Source organism: Clupea harengus, chromosome 9, assembly GCF_900700415.2.
Source record: "Clupea harengus chromosome 9, Ch_v2.0.2, whole genome shotgun sequence".
Taxonomy (NCBI): domain Eukaryota; kingdom Metazoa; phylum Chordata; class Actinopteri; order Clupeiformes; family Clupeidae; genus Clupea; species Clupea harengus.
The window spans coordinates 14,456,621-14,480,432 of record NC_045160.1 but is presented as its reverse complement, the minus strand read 5'-3'; the positions used below and the strand labels follow the sequence as shown (position 1 = coordinate 14,480,432).

At 48.7% G+C, this 23,812-nt stretch overlaps 1 protein-coding gene across 4 annotated transcripts in view; it reads right to left on the bottom strand.

The window, feature by feature from the left end:
• bcas3 (BCAS3 microtubule associated cell migration factor) overlaps positions 1-23,812 on the bottom strand; it is a 243,483-nt gene that overhangs the window by 105,065 nt on the left and 114,606 nt on the right. The window contains exon 23 of one of the 4 annotated variants that reach the window (XM_031573597.1): positions 959-2,171. The exons of 1 other annotated variant lie outside the window; for it this stretch is intronic. In XM_031573597.1, coding sequence (XP_031429457.1) covers positions 2,161-2,171 — 11 coding nt within the window. In that variant the 3' untranslated portion in view covers positions 959-2,160. Of the gene's footprint in view, positions 1-958; positions 2,172-2,199; positions 2,517-10,939; positions 12,197-23,812 lie in introns of those variants that run through there. 2 more of the 4 variants (XM_031573595.2, XM_031573594.2) reach the window with 2 other exon arrangements.

Sequence of the window (23,812 nt, the reverse complement as noted above, 5' to 3'; positions counted from 1 at the left end):
CAGGAAGGGGGTGGTGGGGCATGGGGGGGTTGAGCGGAGCACTGGTCCAGCGTGGAGGGAGCTGGAGATGGGCTGATACTGGCCATACGCTGAGCACAAGACAATCACATGCTGCTAATTTGTTTTGCCGTTTTGCTTTCTTTCACCCCCTCGTTTTTTGGTGTTTTTTTTTTTTCTTTCTTCCTTTTCTAGTCCAAGTCCACGAACAAAGTTCACACTCAGTGCTGTTTACTGAAAGCAGCGAGACAGTCAGTGGTTACAGTGAAAAGCTCAGCGTGTCAAAGAGATGGTAGTTTGGACTTCCCTCTATGGCTCAACTCCTCTATTAACCCCATCAAGATTCTTCAGTGCAGAAACACACAACTGCTGTACCACAAACCTCCACGTGTCACTAACTGACGTTAGTTAGTGCACAAAGTTTAAAAATCACTTCCAGACACAGTCACAGTGCCGGTCATGGAGACACTCTCTAAGAGGGACAAACAAAGGCAGAGAAGTGCCGGCATCTGGAGCGCTGTCCCCATGGCTCCACGCCGGCCTGGAGAGGAGCCTGTGGACAATCATGAACTTCAAAAAACATGGAGTGAGCCCATGTATTAATAATGTAAGGCGGTTGCTTGTGGTGCTCGTCGTTGTTGTTGTGCACATTACACGCGTGGATACACCTGGAGCCTCGGGGAGCCCCCAGCACACACCCCCAACCCCCCCCCCACCCTTCCGCAGCGGCGGCACAGCTCTTTACTGCACTCAGGCTCAGTGACATGCTAACATGAGCTAGTGGCTAAAATAGAGTCAGCTTAAGTGTCACATTCACACAAGCTACCAGTCTACTGCAGTGAGCTTTAGCATGGTGTCAAGGTTAACAGCCTATGTATTGTAATCAGCTGAGTTTGGGCCAGACTAGCAATAATGCTAGCATATAGCCCCGTCAAGAAATATGCAGAGAATATACACAGAATGTTCCTTTGTTTTTTTATTTTGTTTAAATAGAAACCAATGACATGGCACTTACACAGCAACAGGAAAGGCAATGGATAGCAGCTAGTACACATACAATAAGCAACAGCATGGTCACAGCTATTGTGCTGTAGGCCTATCAATGAAACACTATCAATTAAAAAGATTCCAAATAGATTAGAGTTTTTTTTACAACATGAAAACAACTGCAGACACTTAAAAACAGCAACGAGGATACGGTCATTTTCCATAGTTTACACAGTTGCAGAGATTCAGAGCGGCATCTTGCTATTCACTGGGGTCATAGTCAGATCTGTTGAGGGGAGTGGTGAGGGTGTGTGTGGGTGGGTAGGGGGGTGGGGGGTGGATGAGTGAAAGCTTTAAAACGGAGAAGGAAAAAAGCTTGGCCTCCTTGTTCTATGCCACTCATTGTCAAATCAACGCATTTACCCATAAAGGCTCTATCTCTAGCTGGCACCCTGGGGGCGAGCACTCCCACTGTGCTCCTGTCATACACACATTCATTCCAACGCTCGGAAGCACACACACACACACACACACACACACACACACACACACACACACACACACACACACACACACACGCACACGCACACACACACCATCACACTTGCCAGCAGCAAGCCGGCAGCTGTGTCCTTTTACATCCCTGCTCCAGTGGTACCGGGGCGGCTAGATCAGGGGCCTCTTTGAAAGCTGCAACACCCCCCCCCATTCTCACCACTGACCTACCCGACATATGACCATACTGTGCTGTTGCTAGTTAAGTGACCACTACTACTTACAGTAATAATAGTAATAACAATAATACAAAAAGATCAAAGCATTGCACGTTTTGGTCCTGGCCTAGAGGTCCTGACCTGGGGTGGGACAGAGGTGACGTCCTCCTTATGTGCTTTAGCGAGGCTGGGCGGAGGCTGGGCAGCCCTGTGCTGTACTGAGCTGTGCTGGGGCCTTCCTCTCCTCTCCACTGCTCTCTTCGTCACCCTCTCTCTCTCTCCCTCATACTGATGAGCAAATCAAATCATGGAAATGAAGGAGGTTGGGGGAAGGAAATGATGGAGTGGATATGCATGCTTTTAAAAAAAAGAGGAAGTGCAAATAAAAAAAAAGATAAATTCATAGTTAAAATAAGTTAAAAAAATAATAAATATGATATGGCAGAAAATATGGGGAGCCTCCTTAGGATATACCTGCAGAAAACAAACAAACAAAAAAAAACACACAATTGTGCTTTTAATGTAGGTGGGGGAGGCTGCATTTCTCCCAGCATGCATCAGCATTCCATCATTTCCTGAGCCTAGCATAGAACTCTGTGGGATGAGGAACCAAGGGAAGATGAGGAACCTAGGGCACGAGTGAGTGGAATGATAATCTAGAGGAGTCTGGGTCCAGGGCATTAGGCTCCTTCAGATCCCTGGCAGATGCTGGTCTGAGGTGGAGAAGCCGGTGGCGCAGTAATGGCCGCTCACCGCTGCAATGTATGGGCTGGGAGGTAAAGTGATACCTTCACCGCACAAAAATGCTCCAAAGATAAACTACAGAGGAAAAAAAATACAAAAAATAAACCACGTCAAGGTGCAGGATGCCCGTGGAGAAGTGGTAATTGTGACAGGTTGTTGTTATCATGCTTAGTGTATCATACCATATGCCAGCTCACAGTCAACAGAGTATACCAGGGTGTCTGTGGCAGTGGGTCTGAGTGTGTGGACAGGGGGGGAGGCAGTTTTGTGTGTGTGTGTGTGTGTGTGTGTGTGTGTGTGTGTGTATGTGTGTTCGTAAGTGACCTAAGCAATTGGCCTGTGTGTGTAATCTGTGTGCACAGCCTTTGTGGGTAATGAGAGCTCTGTGGCGCAGACCTCTTATTTGCCCATCTTAACTCAATTAAAAGGAAATAAGGCGGCTCTGACCGGCACATGAACTGCTTGCTCGGCTGAGGGCATCTCTCCTCATGGTCACAAGCTGACACACACACACACACACACACACACACACACACACGCATTAACCTCTCACTACCCTGAGTGTTTATGGATGTTTGTTTGCATGGAGGTGCATATATGTGTTTTTTTTTTATATGTACCTACATGTGATTTCTGTGATTTCATGGCAATTTACCTACACAACCTGACAGCATGTGTGTGTGTGTAAATGAGAGTAAATTCTATGAAGAGGTGTGCGCACACACTTCTACATATGTAAACATTTACATGTGACTGCCTCTGTATGAACACACACAAGAGTGTGTATTTGTGCCTGTGTGCGTGTTTGAACATACATGTGTGTGTGTCGAGTCTAAGTGATGTGAGGGAGCACATGAGAAAGAGAGTGAGTGTGTGTGTGAGACAGAGAGTGTGTGTGGGTGTGTGTGTGTGATAGAGAGAGAGAGAGTGTGTGTGTGTATGTGTGTGTATGTGTGTGTGTGTGTGTGATAGAAAGAGAGAGAGTGTGTGTGTGTGTGTGTGTGTGTATGTGTGTGTGTGCGCCCAGGGTGTTCTGGCTGGGCTCCACACACAAAGGCAGAACGTTCTGACTGAGAGCGTGAGGCTCTTCCAGGGTCTGAGGGCACTAGAGGGCTGGCTGTGGCTGCTGTACAGCTCTCTCTCTCTCTCTTTCTTTCTTTCTCTCTCTCTCTCTATCCCTCCTCCTCCCCCCTTCACTCTCACCCTCCACTCTCCCTCTCTCTCGCCCTGACAGCCATACAGGATGGGTATTGTGTGGGCTCGGTAGCGTTGTGTGTGCCACAGCGCCTGGAGGTGAGAGAGCATTATCAGGGCCGTGTGTGTGTGTGTGTGTGTGTGTGTGTGTGTGTGTGTGTGTGTGCCGCGAGTGAAGCAGAGGGTGGCAGGAAAGCAGACAGAGTGAGAGGCAGCCATGTGCACTGACCATTAACAGCAGGAGATGGGGGGGGGGTGTAAGTGTGTGCGTGTGTGTGTGTGTGTGTGTGTGTGTGTGTGTGTGTGTGTGTTAGTGTGTGTTTGTAGGAAAATAAAGTGGAGGGTGCGGAGGGATATAAATATCTGAACCACATCTCACATGCGCCGCCATGCTCACAGGAAGAGGAGGAGTAAAAGCAGGCGCCGGCATTCACCACCACCACCACAGGAAATAGCCCATGGGGGCAGAGAGAGAAATGGCCGGATCTGGATGTGTGAAGTGGAGGGCCAGGCAGTGGAGGGCCAGGCAGTTCACATCAATGACTTGAGAGGCGAAACAATGACATGTGCTCCATGTTACGTTGAGGTCTGAGACAGTTTAGCAAAGATGTACAAGTGTGACCCTAAGTGCTGCTGTGAATGACACCAATTTGTTCAGCCGGTCCTCTTCAAATATAAACACACACACACAAACACAAAATTATGAAAACTTCAAATTTCTGCCTCATTGAGAAATGTACGACACCCTCAATACCGCCCCCTCTGTACCGTAGTGTGGCAGGGTGCTTGGCTGGTCACATGCTGTGCCAGAGGGAAGAGGAGCAAAGGCACCTGACTAGTTGGCCAGAGGTGTGCTAATGCTAATGAGCTCAGGTCCAGTTAGCCGCTGGCTGTCCCAGGGCATAGAGCTTGGGCCGGGGCACTCTGCCACTGACGCAGCGCTGAATACACGCCCTGCTGTGCGGAGGGGGAACGCTACTCTGGCCAACCGGTCCCACTAGACTCCAACCGCATGCATAAGCGCACTTTAACACAGATCAAACACGGCGCTGAAGCTGTGAGATGTGTTAGTTCAGGGTGGACTTCAACCTGTTTCCAGCTGCATGTTTGTGTCTGACTGTGCCAGTGGTTGTGTAAGTGTGGAGTACCGGTGACAACAAGTTTTACAACCACTCACAGATTTCAACCATGTACAGAACTGATCAACCTCAAACCAACACACAACTACCTGATGTAGAGAACGACTGGGACGACAAACTCATCTGGTGGCCAGCTTGGTGGATAAAGCACCAAGAATCCCACTACAACTAAGCACCATTGGAATTTAGTTGTAAATCACAGCCACCAAATAAATGCATTAATCTGAAGGGAGGGGAATACATTTAAAAGGGTTCAGTGTTGTGCACGGTTGTAAAATTCCACTTAGGTTTTTGTCCGGCTACATCCGCAAATGCTGTGGTTGGCTGTCTGAGTCACAGGGCACACAAGACGCAGAGTGAATGCTAATCAATGGCCCCGGGTTGCACACACGGAATCATGGGTGGGTGTGTGTGTGTGTGTGTGTGTGTGTGCGCGCGCGTGTAAGAGTGTGTAAAAATGCCATGAGACAAGGACAGTTACTAACACAGAGGAGGCCATCTGGTCTGCGGTGTGCTGTAGGGAAGTAGCCAGTGCCCCATCCAAACACACACGCATACACACACCCACACACACACACACACCCCCTTGTGGAGAGACAATCCTCACACCATGAAGCCAGGACAATCCCTATCGCTACATTTAAGGAGGTGTCAAATGGGGTAAACCCTCCCCCCTCTGGTTTAGCCCCACTCCCCTCCTTGCACTCACACCCGTGGAGAGAAAAAAGAAGAAAAACATGCCAAATTAATCTACACTAAGGCAGGGGTTAAGTCTCTAAGACAAAACAGGGTCATGACAACACAGTATGCCTCTCTCTCCATCTCTTCTCCTCTCTCTGTGTCCCTCGACCCCCCCCACACATCCCCTCCACACACACACACACACCAAAGAGGAGCGCCCCACAGACGTCTGTCTCTTTCTCTGAACGCAACAGCTGTTTGTGGCGGCCAGTTTTCCGCTAATTTGCTGAAATGGATTTCAGGAGTGGCGCCCTCATTTGCATAATGGGCACGCACATGCACACACAGACACACACACACACACACACACACACACACACACACACACACACACACACACGCACAGACACAGACACGCACACACACACACACACACACACACACACACACACACACACACACACACACACACACACACACACACACACACACACACACACACAAACAGACACACACAGACACACAAACAAACAAAGGAGTCTGTTAGGACTCAGCACCGGTTCCTCTGTCAGTCGCGCTGCTCCAAATTAAAGTGAAAAGTGCTACTTCTAGTTTTCCACTCCCTCAGCCTTAATGGGATTCTAACCTGCAGCCATGGTGCGAAACGCGGGGCGGGTGGGAGTGGGATACTGCGAACAGCAGATCAGAAGTGACTGACTATATTACTGGGTATTAATGCCCAGCACGCCTCTCATGTTTATGGAAACACAGCACAGTCCACAAGTCCCATTACTGTCAATATGTTCATCTATAACCCCCGGTCATTCAGGAGAGGGAGAAGAAAAAATGATCTAGTGTGTGCAGCGTCAGGTCTTTAAATAGAATGTTTTATACACATTTTTACCAGAAAAGCAGGGCATTCAAATTCAAATTGTGTTTTGTAGTAGGAAACTTGCATGCAGCGGGATTTCTAGAAATGGAGTGAGTGCTACACAGGAAGAATTATGGGAATTACTCATTACTGAGCAAGCCATTTACACTGTGTGACGAAAGACAAAGCTTGGTTACCATTTCTGTGTGTGTGTGAAAAGCCCTTCTGACACATAGAGGCCCCCAGATTTCCACCAACTCTTGGCTCATAATGACGGACAACATTCTCCGTCCCCATTTCGACAATAATTCTGCACCTGCACACCATCACATATTCACAGCGTACACTGCTACACATCCCAACTAGTCACTACTAGAAAGGCGGGGTGTGTGTGTGTGTGTGTGTGTGTGTGTGTATACATGATACATGCTGAACTCCAAGATAAATGTGAACCAGTAACATTTCAAATAGGTTGGGGCAATGACAGCATAAGTACAGGGACCAGTTTGGAGGTTTACAATGACAGACTAGGCCGGGTATTCCGATTACACTTCTCCTTGCTTCCTCCTCCAGTCCCCTCTCCCTCAAAGCCCCTGGGTCCCTGGGCCCCGTGGCCCCCGCTGCCTTTGATATGGTGGAGGGAGAAATCCACGCCGAGGAGGGCGGGCAGGCGGGTGGAGGGGGTTATTGAAAACATGGCCTGCCCCGCTGGAAGAAGGGGTGCCGTGTTCCCCGGATAGAGGAGCAGAGACGAGCAGCACCGGCTGATTAGAGAGGCGAGCCCCGGACTTTAATGAGCTGCGACCTCATGCGTCATGGCGTGCCCTGCCAAAATGTAAGACTAAACCGGACCAAAAGCCAGGCCACTAACATTTGCACACACTCTCTTTCTCTCGCTCTCTCTTCCACCTTCTCTTCTTCACTCACACATTATTTTTCTATTTCTGCCTATTTGCAGCTGAAAGGCACACCAAACAAGAATCTGTGGTAGAGGACCGTTTTTTTAGTGTAGAAAATGTCATACACAGGCAGGCATGGGTAGGGCCTAACTAGAGCTGGTCCCCAGCCTTACTCCCCCTGCACACCCCCCCCCCTCCCCCTCTCTGTCTGTCGAGGTGTGGAGAGCTGTTGCCTGTCGTCACTCGTCCCATGGCAAATGTGTCTTTCCTTTTGCTCGTCTGGTGTGGGCAATCCCTGCCATTGGCTTAAATTAAACATGAGCTTCTCATTTCCCTGCTCCGCGCCGCTCCGCCACGCTTAGCCATGTGTGAGGACGGCCACAGCCAAGTCATTAGACATCCGCCGAGAGGAACGCACAAATAAAGAGCTTGCTGCATTTTTAATAAGTCACTGCAGCTGCCAGAATGAATAAAAAAAAAAAAAGAAAGAAAATAAAAACAAAAGAGAGACAAAAGCACGGCGTAAAGAATTCCACCAAGGGTGTTTAAGATTTAGAAACCAATGGCGGTGATTCCATCAGTGGTGCCAGGTGATACCGATGCCGTTACTTCTTGCCTCATCCAGCTGCTAGAGTGGACGAGCCGCCCTCGTCCCAGCTGCACATGAGCGCAGGGCTACCTAAGACCCTGGAGCATGCCAGCGGGTTTTAGCTTAGCCTGTAGATCCAGGGGTAAACCCAGGGCCCAGTGGTTCTCGGATTAACGTCAGACTAGCAGCTCGGTGCATTAACAAACCACACCTGTCGGTTCACATCCAAATAAACAACACACCGATTCTGCATCACGGCTATTCGGCACGGCGGCTGTTGGAGGGTCTTGTTCATGATGCTTAGAACTTCCCACTTCAGATATTATTTATTTTACAAATTCGGCGTGTGTGGTGTGTGTGTGTGTGTGTGTGTGTGTGTGTGTTTTCTGTAATTAATATGATTCGTAACGTGACAGGCGCCTCTTCAGGGGCTCTGTAATCTCCAGCTCTTGTAAGTTTTAAGCTTTTTTTGTCGGGGGAGGGTGGTCGGGGGCTTTCTGCAGAATTAATAACAAATCAAACAGCTCACACTGGGCTCAGGGAATGAGGCATCTGTCACTACATTAAAATGATATTAACCGTGACACAAAAAATACTGAAACCTTCATCACGAGCAGACGGGCCCGTGGATGAAAACTAAAAACACTCCTATCCTATTTTTATGCTCCGTACACATTCTCTGTTGCTCCAATTTTTTTTTCTCCCTCTGACATTTACCCAAGACCTCTCTCTGGTCCTGAACGCCGAGGAGTATGTGAAAGCTGTTAGTCAAATCAGGTTAAGCCATTTCCGTGCTTGAAAGCTACTTCCCCCAACGCGGAGGGCCTGCAGGAAGATTGGACGTGGAGATGGAAGGCCGTTGCTCCTGCTGGATGACTCTGGCCTTCAGGGAAACTGTTTGTCATCTCTACGTATCCATCTTTACCGCCACAGAAAGGCCTGACTCACCACAGAAGGTCCGAGTGCTTTTAAGCGGCCCATTTTTGTTTGGGGAATTTACGACTAAAATACCTCTGTGTGCACAATCGCTAATGGCTGTTAATTACCCCTTTGTTAAATAAGCTGCACAGGCACTCAGTGGCAACACACAGGCAGACGAAACGCAAACAACCAACGACAGCTGCTCAGTGCCGCTCAGGACGCCAGTGAAGTGGTGAGAACTCGTCAGGTTTGAGGCTCGGCCTAAATGTAAACAAGCTAACAGGCTGGTGCATTAGCGCTCCGAAGCAACTTTAGCAGGTGGACACACACCATACTGTTGTGTGGAGGGATAGTCTGGGTCTACACACACACAGACAAATATATATGTATCGACATATATAAATACACACACACACACACACACACACACACACACACACACACATATATAGTCGATACAGTGTGTATTTTCTCTCCCCGGTCCTGATGCTTAGAGAGCCTCCCAGGACGGGGCCAGATGCTTGCGCTCTTGCCCTGCTGCACCCTGCTGCGTTAACCTGGCCTGACAGGCCGCCTCAGCCCAAACAGATGGGAGGGAAAGGTGGAGCCCCTCATGTGTGAACCACGGCGGGGGGGATGGGGGGGTGGGCGAGAGGCTGGGCGGTGGCCTTCTGCTTGTCCAGACTGCGGCGGTCGTGCAGGCAGTGTTCCTTTTGTGCGTGGTGTAGCGGCGGGCCTGGTGATAGCGGCGGCGGCCAGAGGGCACAGAGTGAGATCTCTCAGAGGACTGACTAGTGAGTCAATATGGAGTCAATAAGGGGAGTAGCTTTACTGAGAAGGAGAACTGGAGCCGGGGATGAGAGGGGATGGGGGGGTGGGTGGGTGGGTGGAGGGGGGCCGTGGAGTTGGCGTTGGAGTTGACAGAGAGAGAGAGAGAGAGAGAGAAATCTTCACGGACTGTCACAGAGGCGGAGCCTACAAGGCCACCGTTATGACTGACCCAATTCCGAGTAAGTGTGATAACCATCCAAAATACACAAAGCACGACAGACAGCACACACACACACACACACACACACACTAACACACACAACACACACACACGCATGCATGGACAGACTAAAGAGCAGGAGCGAACTGCTAGCTTTGCTTGTCACATTTACAGGATCTGATGTACTCACTGAACCCTATATGTTTGTGATCACAAACCAAAACATTAAAACAAACACACACACACACACACACACACACACACACACACACACACACACACACACACACACACACACACACACACACACAACAGCGTAATAAAGTTAAAAGCCTGCATGCATGCTTACACACCCTCAACAAATATAGGGGGGAGTGGCTTATTGACCCAAGTCACTCTAATAATGTCCTTAAAAAAAAAAGACTGCAATAAATGTAGGCAATATAATGTCTGTGTGTGTGTGCGTAGGTGTGCGTGTGTGTGTGCGTAGGTGTGCGTGTGTGTGTGTGCGTGTCTATGTGTGTGTGTGTGTGTGTGTGTGCGTGTCTATGTGTGTGTGTGTGTGTGTACATGTCTGTGTGTGCGTGTGTGTGCACTCGCCACTCAGCAGAATTTAATGAACTGAGAACGACCTTGATCAGTGAATCAGAGCCAGGAGCACAGGGGTACACCACCCCTATGAACCCCGCCCCCGCCCCTCCCCTCACCAGCCCATACCCTGACATTCATCAAGTGTGTGTTTTTGATCTCTGAGGCACATCACATGTGCTCTCCCTCCCTCCCTCCCTCCCTCCCTCCCTCCCTCCCTCCCAGTCTTTCCCAACCAGCGCCGGCAAAACCAGGCCCACACAGCCCTGGCGCCGACCACGGCAGCCGCGGGGGCACCCAGCCCGATCCGGCCCCACGGCCGTCCCTGAACTCCTCGCCGTGCCTGGACACGGCGCTCTCATCCAGTGCCGGACGATACCATCAGGAGCGCCTCGCATCAACTTTTACAGTCTTGGGTGATTGGTAACCAGGCATGGCTGAGTGGGCAAGAATGAAACAATTGTGGAGGAGGAATAGAGAGGAGAGGAGGGATAGAGAGAGGAGGAGAAGAGAAGAGGAGAGAGGAGAGCATTGCTCCCACAGTCACACTCTTAAATACTGGCATGGGAAAGGCAGCTCATTAGCTGTGCTTAAAATCAGGGAGAAATCCCCCCCCCCCCCCCCCATTCCTTTCTTTTACACTCAGTCTCTTTCATCCCCTCTCCAAATAAAAAAAGAAACACCCAGGTTACTAGGAGACAAACAGGATTGGGACGCTCCAGATTGCTGGATTACTGTACGATGCGTCTGCTTCAGTGTGACAGGACACAACATTAAATTCATTTCCCCCAATCTGAAGCATAAGGCCCCTGCCAAGTAATTTCCATCCTGACAGACTGGGCGGCTGTGACTGTGTTTTGCATGCTTTTTTTTTTCCTATACAAGAAAATAAAAATAAAACATGGCTCATATAAGGAAAATACACACGGGGATGAGATGAGAAGTGATTTCTCCAAAGTAATACGCGAGACAGTAGCGCAGCCCAACGTTACAGCCGACTGTCAATGGCAAAAACAGACCGTCGCCATTTCAATTATTACAAGACATTTGATAATAAAAACATAAGACAGAATTTTTTTTTTCGTTCGTTTTTTTTTACGAGACAAGTCCTTCCTCTGAACCTGTCGGACAAGCTTCCTCCAAGAGAGCGCTGAGGTACGGGGTAGAGGAGAAATGACTTTTCCCTCTCTGCTTCATGTGGTCAAAAAACTTCCAGCAAAAGTAATGAGCTAATTGTGGTTTCTTTTTATTCACCCTCTCCCCCCTTTTTTTGGTCCTCCTCCTTCTCTCCCTTCAGACCATGTGTGTTAGTCTTCTAAGTCCATAAAGCTTTTCAGGCTAGCACACAATCATTGCTGAGGTTTTTTTCAAGTGAAGAGAAAGAAGTGTAGTTCCTCCAAGTCAGTTGAAACGCTAGGTATTAATTACGGGTATTATGAGGAATCTTGGCCGCTCAGCTCCGTTGAAAGTGGGATGGCTCTGATCCTCCAGAGCGCGCCGATCCGCTCCAGGTCCGAGATGGAGCGCGGCGTTTCTCCACTCCACTCCACTGACGAGTCTCAGGACACGTGCTGCGGGGAGGGTATGGGGCAGGTTAACTGCATCCGCTGGTCAGAGCAGCCACGGAGAGGAGACGACCACATCGTTACACCATGCCAGACATGGGGGCGGCACAGAGCGTTTGTCGCCACCGCCGCCTTTATCATCGCCATCATCATCATCATCATCATCTTCTTTCCGGCTGACCACAGTCATCACTGTCATCGTGATCATCACGATCCTCCTCATCATCTTCCTTCCTCCTCCTCCTCATAAGTTGCGCCAGCAGAAGGCAGATCTGCACTGCAATAATCCACATTGTCTCCATTTCTTTCCCTTCTCTCTAGTAAAACACATTATCATGGTGACATGCCATCAAAACAAGAAACAAAACAAACACACACACATTACACTGCAGGGCTGGGCTTTGAGGCAGGAACTGGCAGAAGAGTGGGGGTTTCTTTACTATCCTGCCCTGCTAAGCAGTAACAACTCTCTCTCTTTCTCTCACACACACACACACACACACACACACACACACACACACACACACACACACACACACACACACACACACACACACACACACACACACACACACACACACAGAGCTCTGCTCAGCAACGTGTGTTTAAATATCATCACTGTTGCTGTGAGGTCTCGTCTCTGGGCCGGTTTAGCTGCCAGCCTGATGGATGTCTCTGTATTTCCATTTCTCTCCCTCACCCGGCTTTCTTCAAACACACACACGCACCCACACACACACACACACACACACTGTCTGTGTCTCTTTGGTACACGTATGTGAGAGTGTAAGAACAGTGCAGTACAGACCTTTTCACAAACACCTTTTCATACACACACACACACACACACACACACACACACACACACACTTCTATAGACATACATGATGGATAGAGCTGATAGTTTCTCTTTCTCTTTTTCTCTCTGCTACACATCACCCTCAATCTGCTGTGTGTCAGGGGTGGGGAGATTTATGGGTGGAAAATTGTGGCTCTTGAGTGAGGTAGGTGAGAGCGGGCGGCAGGGGCCGGGATGAAGATGAAGGCCATGCAAGCGCAAAAAACAAACAGCAGCGCAGTTAATGTAGGGTTAGTGAACCTGCGTCTGTGTTTGTGTATGCGTGTGTGTGTTTGTGTCTGTGTGCTTGCGTGTGTGCGTGCCTGTGTGTGTGTGTGTGTGTGTGTGAGTGAGAGAGAGAGAGAGAGAAAAAGAATGAGAGCATTTTCGCAACACAATGCTCTCTCTCTCCCTTTTTTATTTATATATAAAATATAAATAAATATATTGCATAAAAGGAATGCAAAGAAACACTTATTCATCCACTTATTAGGTGACAGTTTTACATTCTTACATATGTTCTTACATATGTTCTTACTTGTTCTGACATAAAAATTACCAACAGCAACTGGGTATGGATGCTTCTATGACTGCTACTGTAAACAGTCATCATTGAAATCTTCTGCATTTGAGAAAATAAAATAAATGACATGACATGGCGGCTTGAAGATATTTTTCTTCCAGTGTTTACAGAGCAGCACGTGATGCTAAAAATGCTAATTTGTATTTATCGGGCCGATGAAAGCTCCATTGCTCAGGTGAGCGGGCTGCCCCAAGTGCCAAGCCCAACGGGTGACACACTGCAGAGAAGCATGTGAAATGGTGTGTGTTTGTGCATATGTGCGTGTGAGTGTGTGTATGTGTGTGTGGTTGTGTGTGTGTGTGAGTGGATACGGTGGTCTGACAAACAGCAGTGCTTAAGAAAAAAATCAAACACCATTGGGAAAGACGAAGGAAGCAGAGCAAGGAAGAGGAAATGACAGAAAGATAGAAGAGTAGAGGTCAGACAGAGCGAAACTGAGTATGTGCAGCAGAGAGAGAGAGAGAGAGAGAGAGAGAGAGAGAGAGAGAGAGGAGGAGGGGGGGGGGGGGTTGTGCTATGATGGAGTAGTGGTTAGTGTGTGTGTGTGTGTGTGTGTGTGTGTGTTGAGGGCGGTGGAGGAGGTGGTGGTGGGGTGTAGCAGAGAGTGGCGCTGAAGGACAATGAGGAGGGCTGGTAACAGGAATAGATGAATGAAAGAGAAGCCGGGGGTCTGGGAGCATCGGGGGAGTTGTTTAAGGAGAAACAGTGTCCGTTTGTGGCCGGTGATAATACTTTCCATTCAACAGGCCTCGCCGAGCGCTGATTCCTCTGATTGCAGGCTGGCGCCCTGCTGGCGAGCCTCTGCGCTGAAATTAAATCCACTCTATTCAGTTATAAATTATAATGCTCTATAAACAACACCCCCACTGGGAAAAAGGAGGGAGAGACAGAGAGAAGGAGAGACAGAGAGAAGGAGAGAGAGAGAGAGAGAGAGGAAAGAAAAAAAGAAAGAAGAGGAGACTGATGAGGAAAGGAAGTGTATACTGTATGGGGAGTGAGGAAGCGCAGTACAAAGGACAAAACAGCGGAAGAAAAAAAAAAGAAAGAAAGAAAGAAAGAAAGAAAGAGGGAGACTGCAGATGAGCAGTGCTGGTTTTCCGGAAAAGCAAAATGGTAATGAGAGTCTGTATTTCCCTTAATTCACCTCTGCCTCTCGTTCACACAGAGCCCATCAACCCTGCCGCTAGGCTGCTTTACACAGCTAATGTCATCCTAAACCGGATGGATGGCGCGTTCATTTTTTTTTTAAACCTTCATGAATATGATATAGGGGCAGCCGTAAAAATTGTACAAACAGAGCCAGCAGTTTACATGGGACGGTGGCCAAAGTAATTACGGATATGTAGTTAATAAAACTTAATATAGTATGATAAATATATACAAATATTAATGTAATTAGTGTATAATAAATAACATTTGGTATAAGCTTTAAGGGTGGTGGAGTTTTATGTCATTATTAATGTAGTCAGGCAGACGTTATTAGGTGTGATTTTGTCTGCGGTCCAGAACAATCCCCCAACCCTGACTGCGTGAGGTCATCCAGACTGAGAAGAGGCTGTGTCCCACTGGGCAGCCACACAGCAAACCTGACCCAACCTCTAACCTGCCATAGGGAGGGGCGCGCAGATACGGAGGGAGAGAGGGCAGACAGAGAGGGGAAAGTGAGAGGGAGAGAGAGAGATAAGTATGACAGAGTCAGCACGTGCAAAAGAGAAAATGAGAGAGAAGAAGGATGGATGGATGGACGGAAATAGCTACAGTTGGACAGACTACAGTGAAAGGCTGCACAAGAGACAGAAAGAAAGAGGCAAACACAAGAGAGTGTGTAAGAGGGAAGTGTGTGTGTGTGTGTGTGTGTGTGTGTGTGTGTGTGTGTGTGTGTGTGTGTGTGTTTCATAGTGGGGGCCCCTGCCAGGTCTGTTTGAGGATCAACACACTGGCCCTCCAGCCCACCGGGGGCTCTGTTGCGCTCCGCCGGCACCTTTGTGTCCAATTAAGCACCACGTCTGAGAGGCACAATGGCAACGGCCTGCGACGGGCAGGCCAACTGTGACCGACTGGACAGTCCACCACCCTCCTGTGCACACAAACGCCACAGGTCTGCCCCAGACACACGACACACAGTGCAAACACATACAACACCACTAACACACACACACACACACAACACACAGAAATAGACACAACACAACACACACACACACACACACACAGATATAGACCTGACATATACAGCCACGGCACACAAACACAATGCCATGGCCAGCCTCCCACATGTCCTATGAAAGGTCTGAAGTATGCTTATGATTTCTATATTAGGAGATGAAGAAAACATAACGGAGGGAGGGGAAGAGAGTCAGAAACCAGGCCGCTGGAACGACTCGTCGCTTGCCGAACGTGTGCGGTGGCAGGGCTTGAAAAAGCTGGAACAACTCAAATTAACACGTTTTAATTACAGGGAGACGAGCGGACGCTGAAGCTCCACGCTTCCCCCGACCTCTAATTACGCTGCCTCGACGTGCTGGCATGTCCGTTAGGGCTTGCGGCCTTCGCCTCCTCGTTCTTTCGGAGCCGCCGGGGAGACTATTTACGGCCGCGCTGCCGTTGGCTTGTGAAAACACCCATTTTCAGCTGCTCGTGCTGGGGGAACGTCCTGAGGTTGGCTGGCGTGGAGGTCGGTTGGTGCACTGGGGCCCTGACAGCTTCCACACTCGCTCCTTCAGGGGGGGTTCTCTGCACATGGGATGCCCCCCCCTACACACACACACACACACACACACACACACACACACACACACACACACACACACACACCAGATGCAGGGAGAGGGGTGGATGCCGAGGTGGAGGCTATGTGGCTACGTGCTCCCTGGGCGTCCTCTTGTGGGAGGCTGGTCTGCCAGGCTAGCGGATTGCGAGCTCTCTCCAAAAAGTGCTGCCTCAGCTGCTGAAGCCAGGCATTGCAAAGCTAGTGTTTGCATGTGTTGTGTGTGTGTGTGTGAGTGTGTGAGTGTGTGTGTGTGTGTGTGTGTGTGTGTGTGTGTTTGAAAAGTGGGTTCTGTAGCGTGCTGCTAATGTTTAACCTGGAAAGCACAAAGGCAAATGGGAGGTGACAGTCTGGGCCAGTGTCACAGAACACTTCACTGACAGAGGCATGGATGGCAGGAGAAGTAAAGAGGGATGCAGACAGTCTAAATAAATACATAGTTGGGGAAAAAAAAAAAAAAATCCTGGTTTTAAACTGCGTGCAGAATAATGCAAAAAAGACAATTTTCCTTGAACACGTGGGGAGCTGCCAAAACATTTTAGCGTCCACGTTTCAACCCTTGTTGGAGCGAGTGCACTATTCTCTGGTGAGGGAGCAGTGTGTGTGTGTGTGTGTGTGTGTGTGTGTGTGTGTGTGTTCACATGTGTGTTTGCGTAAAGAAACTCTTGAACCATATATGACTACTACTGATATGCTACACACACTGCTTGCCTAGACGAGCACACGTGAAGATGTCAGTGGAATAATTGTAAGCGTCTGTCGGCCCCGTGTACAGTTAAAATAGCAGCACTAACCTGTCCAATCACACGGCTCCCGTTCAGTCTCTCGGCCAATTATGGCAGGCGATTGGCAGAGCAAACAAAGAATTATTGGCTGTTAAGCTGTCGTCTCATCGGGAGGTGAACCGGCCCCCTTCTTCTCTTGTTAAGGGGCGCGACGGCACATCTGCAAACACCTGATACGCATCCAGCGCCCCGCTGCCCCTACAACGCTCGTTAAATTGTTACCACCTTTCCTAAAGCCAGCTCTGACAATTAACCAACGCTGCCCCTCCACTTCAAAGCCGCCACGGCCAGTGGGTTTAACCTTGGCGCTCCCGAAGATTTGTTTTTGATTTTCACAAGATCCCCCAGACACTTTCATCCAGGGCCCTGCCATGTGCACCCTGCTCTCGCTACTGAGGCCAGAGTTCTCCCAGCGTCGAGAGACAGAGGGTGAAACGAAAGTACACACAGTAAACAAACCCATCCATCATCGTCACTTCAGACCAACCATTTTTATAACTGCAGGTTCTTGATTACGGTTGTAACATATCTAACATAAGCCGTTATTATGTTTGGAAATTATTCTAAATGTAAACATACGAAGGCCAAGATGCCTCCTCAGTAAATGGCAGCCAAGGGGTGTCTGCAGCAGTGAGAGTGTCTGTGCTTCAGATTAGCACTAATGCCATGCAGACCTGAGAGAGTTCTGCAGTGGATCTGGCAATGCATGCCACCGGCCACGTCATGGTTTGGGTTCTAAAGCTGTGGCTTGACATGCGGGCCAGAATACAAGAGAAACGGAGCAGGGTGGACACTGGTTCTGAGTCGTGTTGAAGAGCTCTTCCCCTATGCAAGCTCTCTCTCTCTCTCTCTCTCTCTCTCTCTCCTGTGCAGATTAGCTGTGCGGCTGGACGTGTCTGCTTCCGTCTGTTTTTCGTCCCGTGCACAGTGTGTGTGTGTACGGTCAGTAGCGTGTGAAGCCTGCTGCCTCTCTGCCCCTTGCAACCCCCCTACCTACACACACACACACACACACACACACACACACACACACACACACACACACACACACACACACACACACACACACACACACACACACACACACACACACACACACACACACACACACACACACACACCATCACAGATGCCCCTGAAGCGTTTAGGAACTGGAGCAAATGCGTTTATGAATTAAGAGTATGGTGAGGGGTGAGGGGTGAGGGGTGGTGGATCAGGAGCACGTGTGTATTTGTATGTGTGTGTGTGTGTGTGTGAGTGTTTAAGTGGAGGATGTGTGTGTTTATGGGTGTATGATTGGGGGGGGGGTTCCTTTCAGAGACCTTTTTTTGGGCTGCACTGCTCTTTTTCAGTAAGCCGGCCCCTGTAGCTGCCCCAGGATGTGAACTGTCACTTCACATAGCTGCTGATAAGCCACAGAAGCATCAGGGGAAGGTGAAGACGGCAGACAACATGGGAGAGACTGGTGGAACTGGGAAAAATGCTCACTCGTCAGTAGAGTGGAGGGAGGCGAATATGTCGAGATTTGCAAAAGGATGTTTATTTTTTCTCCAACAGTATAATTGAAAAGTACCAAAAGGACTTGGGGTGGGGGTGGGGTGAGGGGGTGGGGTACTGTCACTGAAGGCTTCTCTCGGAGTGGCCTGTGACTGTGGTGCACATATAAGTCTAGCTTGCATGTGTGCAACTTGGCACATATCATCACACCATGGATGTGTTTTTGGGTTCTGGAATCCCTAGAAATACACATCAAAATAGCCATTTATTTAGTCATGTGGTCGGGAGTCCCAGATGTTATAACTTTGTGAAAATTGGCCATATATTAAATTTGAGGGGGTGGAAAAAATAATATGCTCTAACGTGAAGTCGACAAACACCCTCAAAACTTCAGGAAATTGCAAATAAGACAGGCTATTTTCACATCCAACACAATAAGACGCTTTATGAGGACATGATTGCCTAATTACATAACATGCACCTTATTAAGATATTCTGTCAGGGTGAGTCAGTGTCCCAGTAAGTTCCATGAAACACCAGTGTAGCAGCTTCAGTTTGGAATGTTGGTGCTAGATGGTAGCTTTACAACACCCAACCCGGTATATTTAAAGCTATTCATCACTTGGCTACTCAATCATGGCTCGATCAAGAGCAGCCTTGATGCTCTAAGAAGCACTTATGAATAAGGATGTCACCTTCGTCTGAACTGTTAAATGACGAGGACGGGACACAAAGGACGGTTGAACTGAACCCACCCCCTGCAGTCCCCCTTCCTATTGGTCACCTGGGGTTCAGGTGTGCCCCACTCCTCTAGCTCATCTCAATGGACCTTTGTGGCCAGAGCTGGCCAGTTAGAGAAGAGTTTTTTTTAGGGGAAGTCCCGTCTCTGGACTTCTCCAGTGTTCTCTTACTCTCTACCTGCTTTGCCCCCTTCTACACAATCTTTTTCTCTTCTCCGTCTCATAAATACACCCCCCCCCCCCACACACTTTCTCTCACTCACACACACACACACACACACACACACACACACACACACACACACACACACACACACACACAGAGAAACTGTTGAGGAATGTGGCCCCATTGTCCCGTTTGTACTCCTCCACTCCCTCCTTTCTCTCTTTCTCTCATTCTCTCCTCTGCTAAAGCCCCCAAATCCTTCCTTTTTTCTGGGAATCTAAACACGGTTTTGAACAATGAAACGCTTGATCCCCAACTTTCATTTTGAACTCATTCTCATAAACACTGCCATATGCTTGATAAGAGGGGCTATCTCCGTGGCTAGGCCCGACTAATCAAGTGTTTTAGAAGCACCGTTCTCTCAGGATCGCACTCACAAGCCGCACTTTACTCTGGCATAGCCAACCTCAGCATGTTGCTGGAAGGTTCAAGGCAGTCCACATACAATGGAACCAAATGTTCCCAGGATGCCAAAGTATTTCTCTATATTCCAGACTTGTATCCCTTTCTATTTTTTCCCCCCTTCCACAAGCTGTCATTAGTTTTCATAACTCGTGAGACACTAAATATTTCTATTTTATTTCAACTGGAACAAGCTCGAGCTGTCCGCAGAGCTGAAGAAGATTATTGAAGGGTGCGTCCGTGCATATGTCCTTAATGCGCAGACTACACGCTACCGAATGATCGAGAGTATTCGCAGCAAAACGAAAACAGGCCCATTTAAGTGCATCTCCGACTTTCGGAACCACCTGCATTTGATTTTCTCCGAACAACACAGTCCACTCCGATGAGCACATTATATGCTGATCGATATCAAACAATTTACAGAGCACTGCGACATATATCTGGATTTCATTCGGCTCGAGAGGCAAAAAGGCAAGACTTTGAACAAGGCTCTTTAAATCAGGCCGTGGATGAAGTGCAGATATGTATTTTCTCCCTTTTTTATTGAATGCTGAGCTGAACAAAATGCTTTGTGACATGGCACACTTGAGGCATAAGTGTGCCTTCAGCGCTGGAGAAATCTTTTCAATATGGAGGTCAGCCAGTTAAATGCAACTGCTGCTTCCAGATCTGCACCACATGCTGGCTCGCCCAATCACAAGCCAACCCCACTCACACAGCTTTCACTTTATCCAATCATATAAAGAGGCAATTCACACTAATGGCAGTGTTACAACAATTACATTAACTACCTCAAAAAATACTTGAGAATCTTTCTATTTCCGTCAAATATGGTTCTACCCGTGACAATCGAAACCGAGTTTAATTTCCAGATCAACCTAACACTAACCATAAAAAGGCTTCAGATCATTTTTTCATCCAAAAACCGATGTTGTGAAATCCCAAAGTTTCCACACACATCACTGACCACGTCGTTGTCGAGGAGTTGACCTCTTAGGAACGAACACTCGAGCCCGCTCCCACAAAAGGTTAGGGGGCAGCCCGCAGACTGGATTGAAAATCCTGCCACTAATTCAAACCTCTTGTGTCGCTATAAAAGAAAGGCTGATTTAACTTTGATGACGACGCCACCGCTTCCAGCAAAGCTCGGCTAGTCTCTCACCGCAGAGTACTACCACACGTTCCCATCCGCTTAGAGCTAGGCACATAAAGCACAAAGCTAATCCGGTGGGAAGACCTGGCCGCATCATCACCACTTGGCTAAGGCAGACCTGCCTGTTCAGCTGTTCTCTACCAAAAGGTATGTTTAGAATCCCTGAACAGACACGGGATTTGATCGAGAAAAAAAAGGACTCGAAGAAGAGTGGGTAATAATTTCCACTTATTACAAACACAGTCTCTCCAAGTGTGAGCTGCAAAATGAATCATCACACACAGACAGAGAGAGAAGGAACTTCTTTCTTCACTGCCCCTTTCTCTCTTTCTCTCGCTAGCTAGCTCGCCGTCTCTCCCTCTCACTCTCTTTTCCAGTCCCACCGCACACCACAACAGAATGGATCTCTTCTCCACAGAATAATTGAAGTGCTCGTGCAAGATCAAAGCAATGAGTCTGGTTACATATGTGAGGGGAAATTCCCCTGCAGTCACACAACAGACACACACACACACACACACACACACACACACACACACACACACACACAATGAGGATGAGAAGAGAGGAGAGAGAGAGGGGACGTCCGTCTCATTGTGATGAGGGGTGCCAGCTCGCCAGGGCTAATCATTGAGGGCCTCTGCATGCAGGGATGACATCAGAGCCCCATCCTTCTGGAGCCCGTGATTAATTAATATGACTTCCCCGGAGTCGGGGGCAGAATATGATATAATTTAAATAATTATATAACGCAGAAGGCGTGTTGGGGATGTCATCTGTTTGCGGCGGATCACACACATGCAGGCGGCGAGGGACATATTGTACACGCACGCATGCACGATAACACACACCCAAAGAGAAACGACTTTTTTTTTTTTTTTTGGTGTGTCTGTGTGTGTGTGTGTCTGACACAAACAAGAAGCTGAATGTCTAGGCAACCCATCTGTTAGTCTAACTGTGGTGCCCTCTATCGCATGTCTGCGCACAGCGTATGAGGAAGTACGGTGTCTGCAATATGAAACACAAAGGGGGAAGATTTATCACCTGGCCTGGGTGATCCTGAGGAAGACCTTGGGCAAGTAGGGGGAGAGGCACGAGGTGAGGGGCCTGGCCAGCCCAAGGCTGACGCTCCTCCCCAGAATCACCGCTGGTTCCCATCATGCCTTGCACTCTCATTACCGGGCCTGGGAAAGCTGACAGAGAGCCAAGTGCCAAATAATAACAATGATGTCGATGATCATAACTCTTCAGTTATTAAAAAACAGGTACTGTACGGGGGCTTGGACTTGGCCCTCCCTAACAAAGCAATAAAGGGATGGAGGGAGTGAGAGACAGACAGACAGAGAGAGAGAGAGAGGAGAAAAGGGGTGAGAGTCTCTTTAAAACTTCACCTTTCTGTCTCTGGTCACTACGCAACTCTCAAGCACATAAAACAGTATTAGGGTCTGGAATTTTGGGAGACGTTTCAAAGTGAGTTCAGTCTGGAATGAATGAGAGAGAGAGAAAGAGAAAGGGAGAGAGTGAGTGAGAAAGAAAGAGAAAAATAGAGAGAGAGAGAGAGGGAGAGAGTGAGTGAGTGAGAAAGAAAAAAATAGAGAGAGAGAGAGGGAGAGGGAGAGGGAGAGGGAGAGGGAGAGGGAGGAATAAAAAGAAAAAGCGCACAGCATTGGCTAAAATAACAGTCTGGCCCAAGCCACCTCAGAAACATCTGTATCTAATTACAAACTACATCCTACCAGAGATTCTTGGTAACAAGAACAATGCGGACAAAGCTGCGAGTTCAGGAACGATGTCAAATTTAGGTTATACATGTACAGGAACTGAGATATTTCATTAGGGCCTGGCCCCGCAGCGGCAGGGCGGCTTTCGGGGGTACTTGAGGGGGGGTGGGGGGATAGGGGAGATGTACCACTCTGGATTTAAGTGGAGCTGAGTCTCGACTCTCCCTTTGGAAAAAAAGGCAAACAAAGGAGCGCTCCATTTGGAACACTGTAAATCTTAGCCCTGCAGCGGACCGCTTCTGTGTGTGCGTACTCTCTCTCTGAGTACTGCAGGGAGGCTAACCGCCTGTGTGTGCGTACTCTCTCTCTGAGTACTGCAGGGAGGCTAACCGCCTGTGTGTGCGTACTCTCTCTCTGAGTACTGCAGGGAGGCTAACCGCCTGTGTGTGCGTACTCTCTCTCTGAGTACTGTAGGGAGGCTAACCGCCTGTGTGTGCGTACTCTCTCTCTGAGTACTGCAGGGAGGCTAACCGCCTGTGAAGCTCACAGAGGGAGCCCTGCGTTTTTGGTGTAGGTCTTCTGCAATGGCTCCTTCCTTAATGCAGTTATGTGACGGTGCTAATTTAATCCCACAGTAAACAATTACACAAAAAAGATGCAACCAAAACTTCTGTGCTCTAACGAGGGTGGTATTTTTAACAAGATTACTCTGAGTGCTAAAATCTAGCAAGGAGCAGGGTAACTCATGAACCATGTTTCTTTGCTTGTAATTGCGGTGACATTTGGCTGCGCTCATTCTGAGTGGCAGGGCTGATCACTGCATGTCAGCTTGGGTGAGGGGCTGTGTGTGTGTGTGTGTGTGTGTGTGTGTGTGTGAGCATCTGCGTGTGTGTGTGTGTGTGTTTGTGAGTAGGTGTAGGCATATATGTGTGTATGTAAGGGAGTGCGTTGTATGTGTGTGTTTGGGTGTGTATGGCAGTGTGTCAGCGGTGGCTGGCTCTCTGTCTTTTCATCCCGAGCTGAACGGCTTGGAGCCACGCTGCGCGGTGATGGTGGCAGCCGGCTGTCAGCTGTCCATTACGCCCAGTGACAGAAACAGCCTTCACCCAAAGTGACACTGACAAGACCCAGTCTCTCATGAGAAGGACCATCATGTCCCTCTCCGCCCTGTCAATATTTCATGTGAACTCTGAAGAACTTCGGCAGAACCTGTTCCAA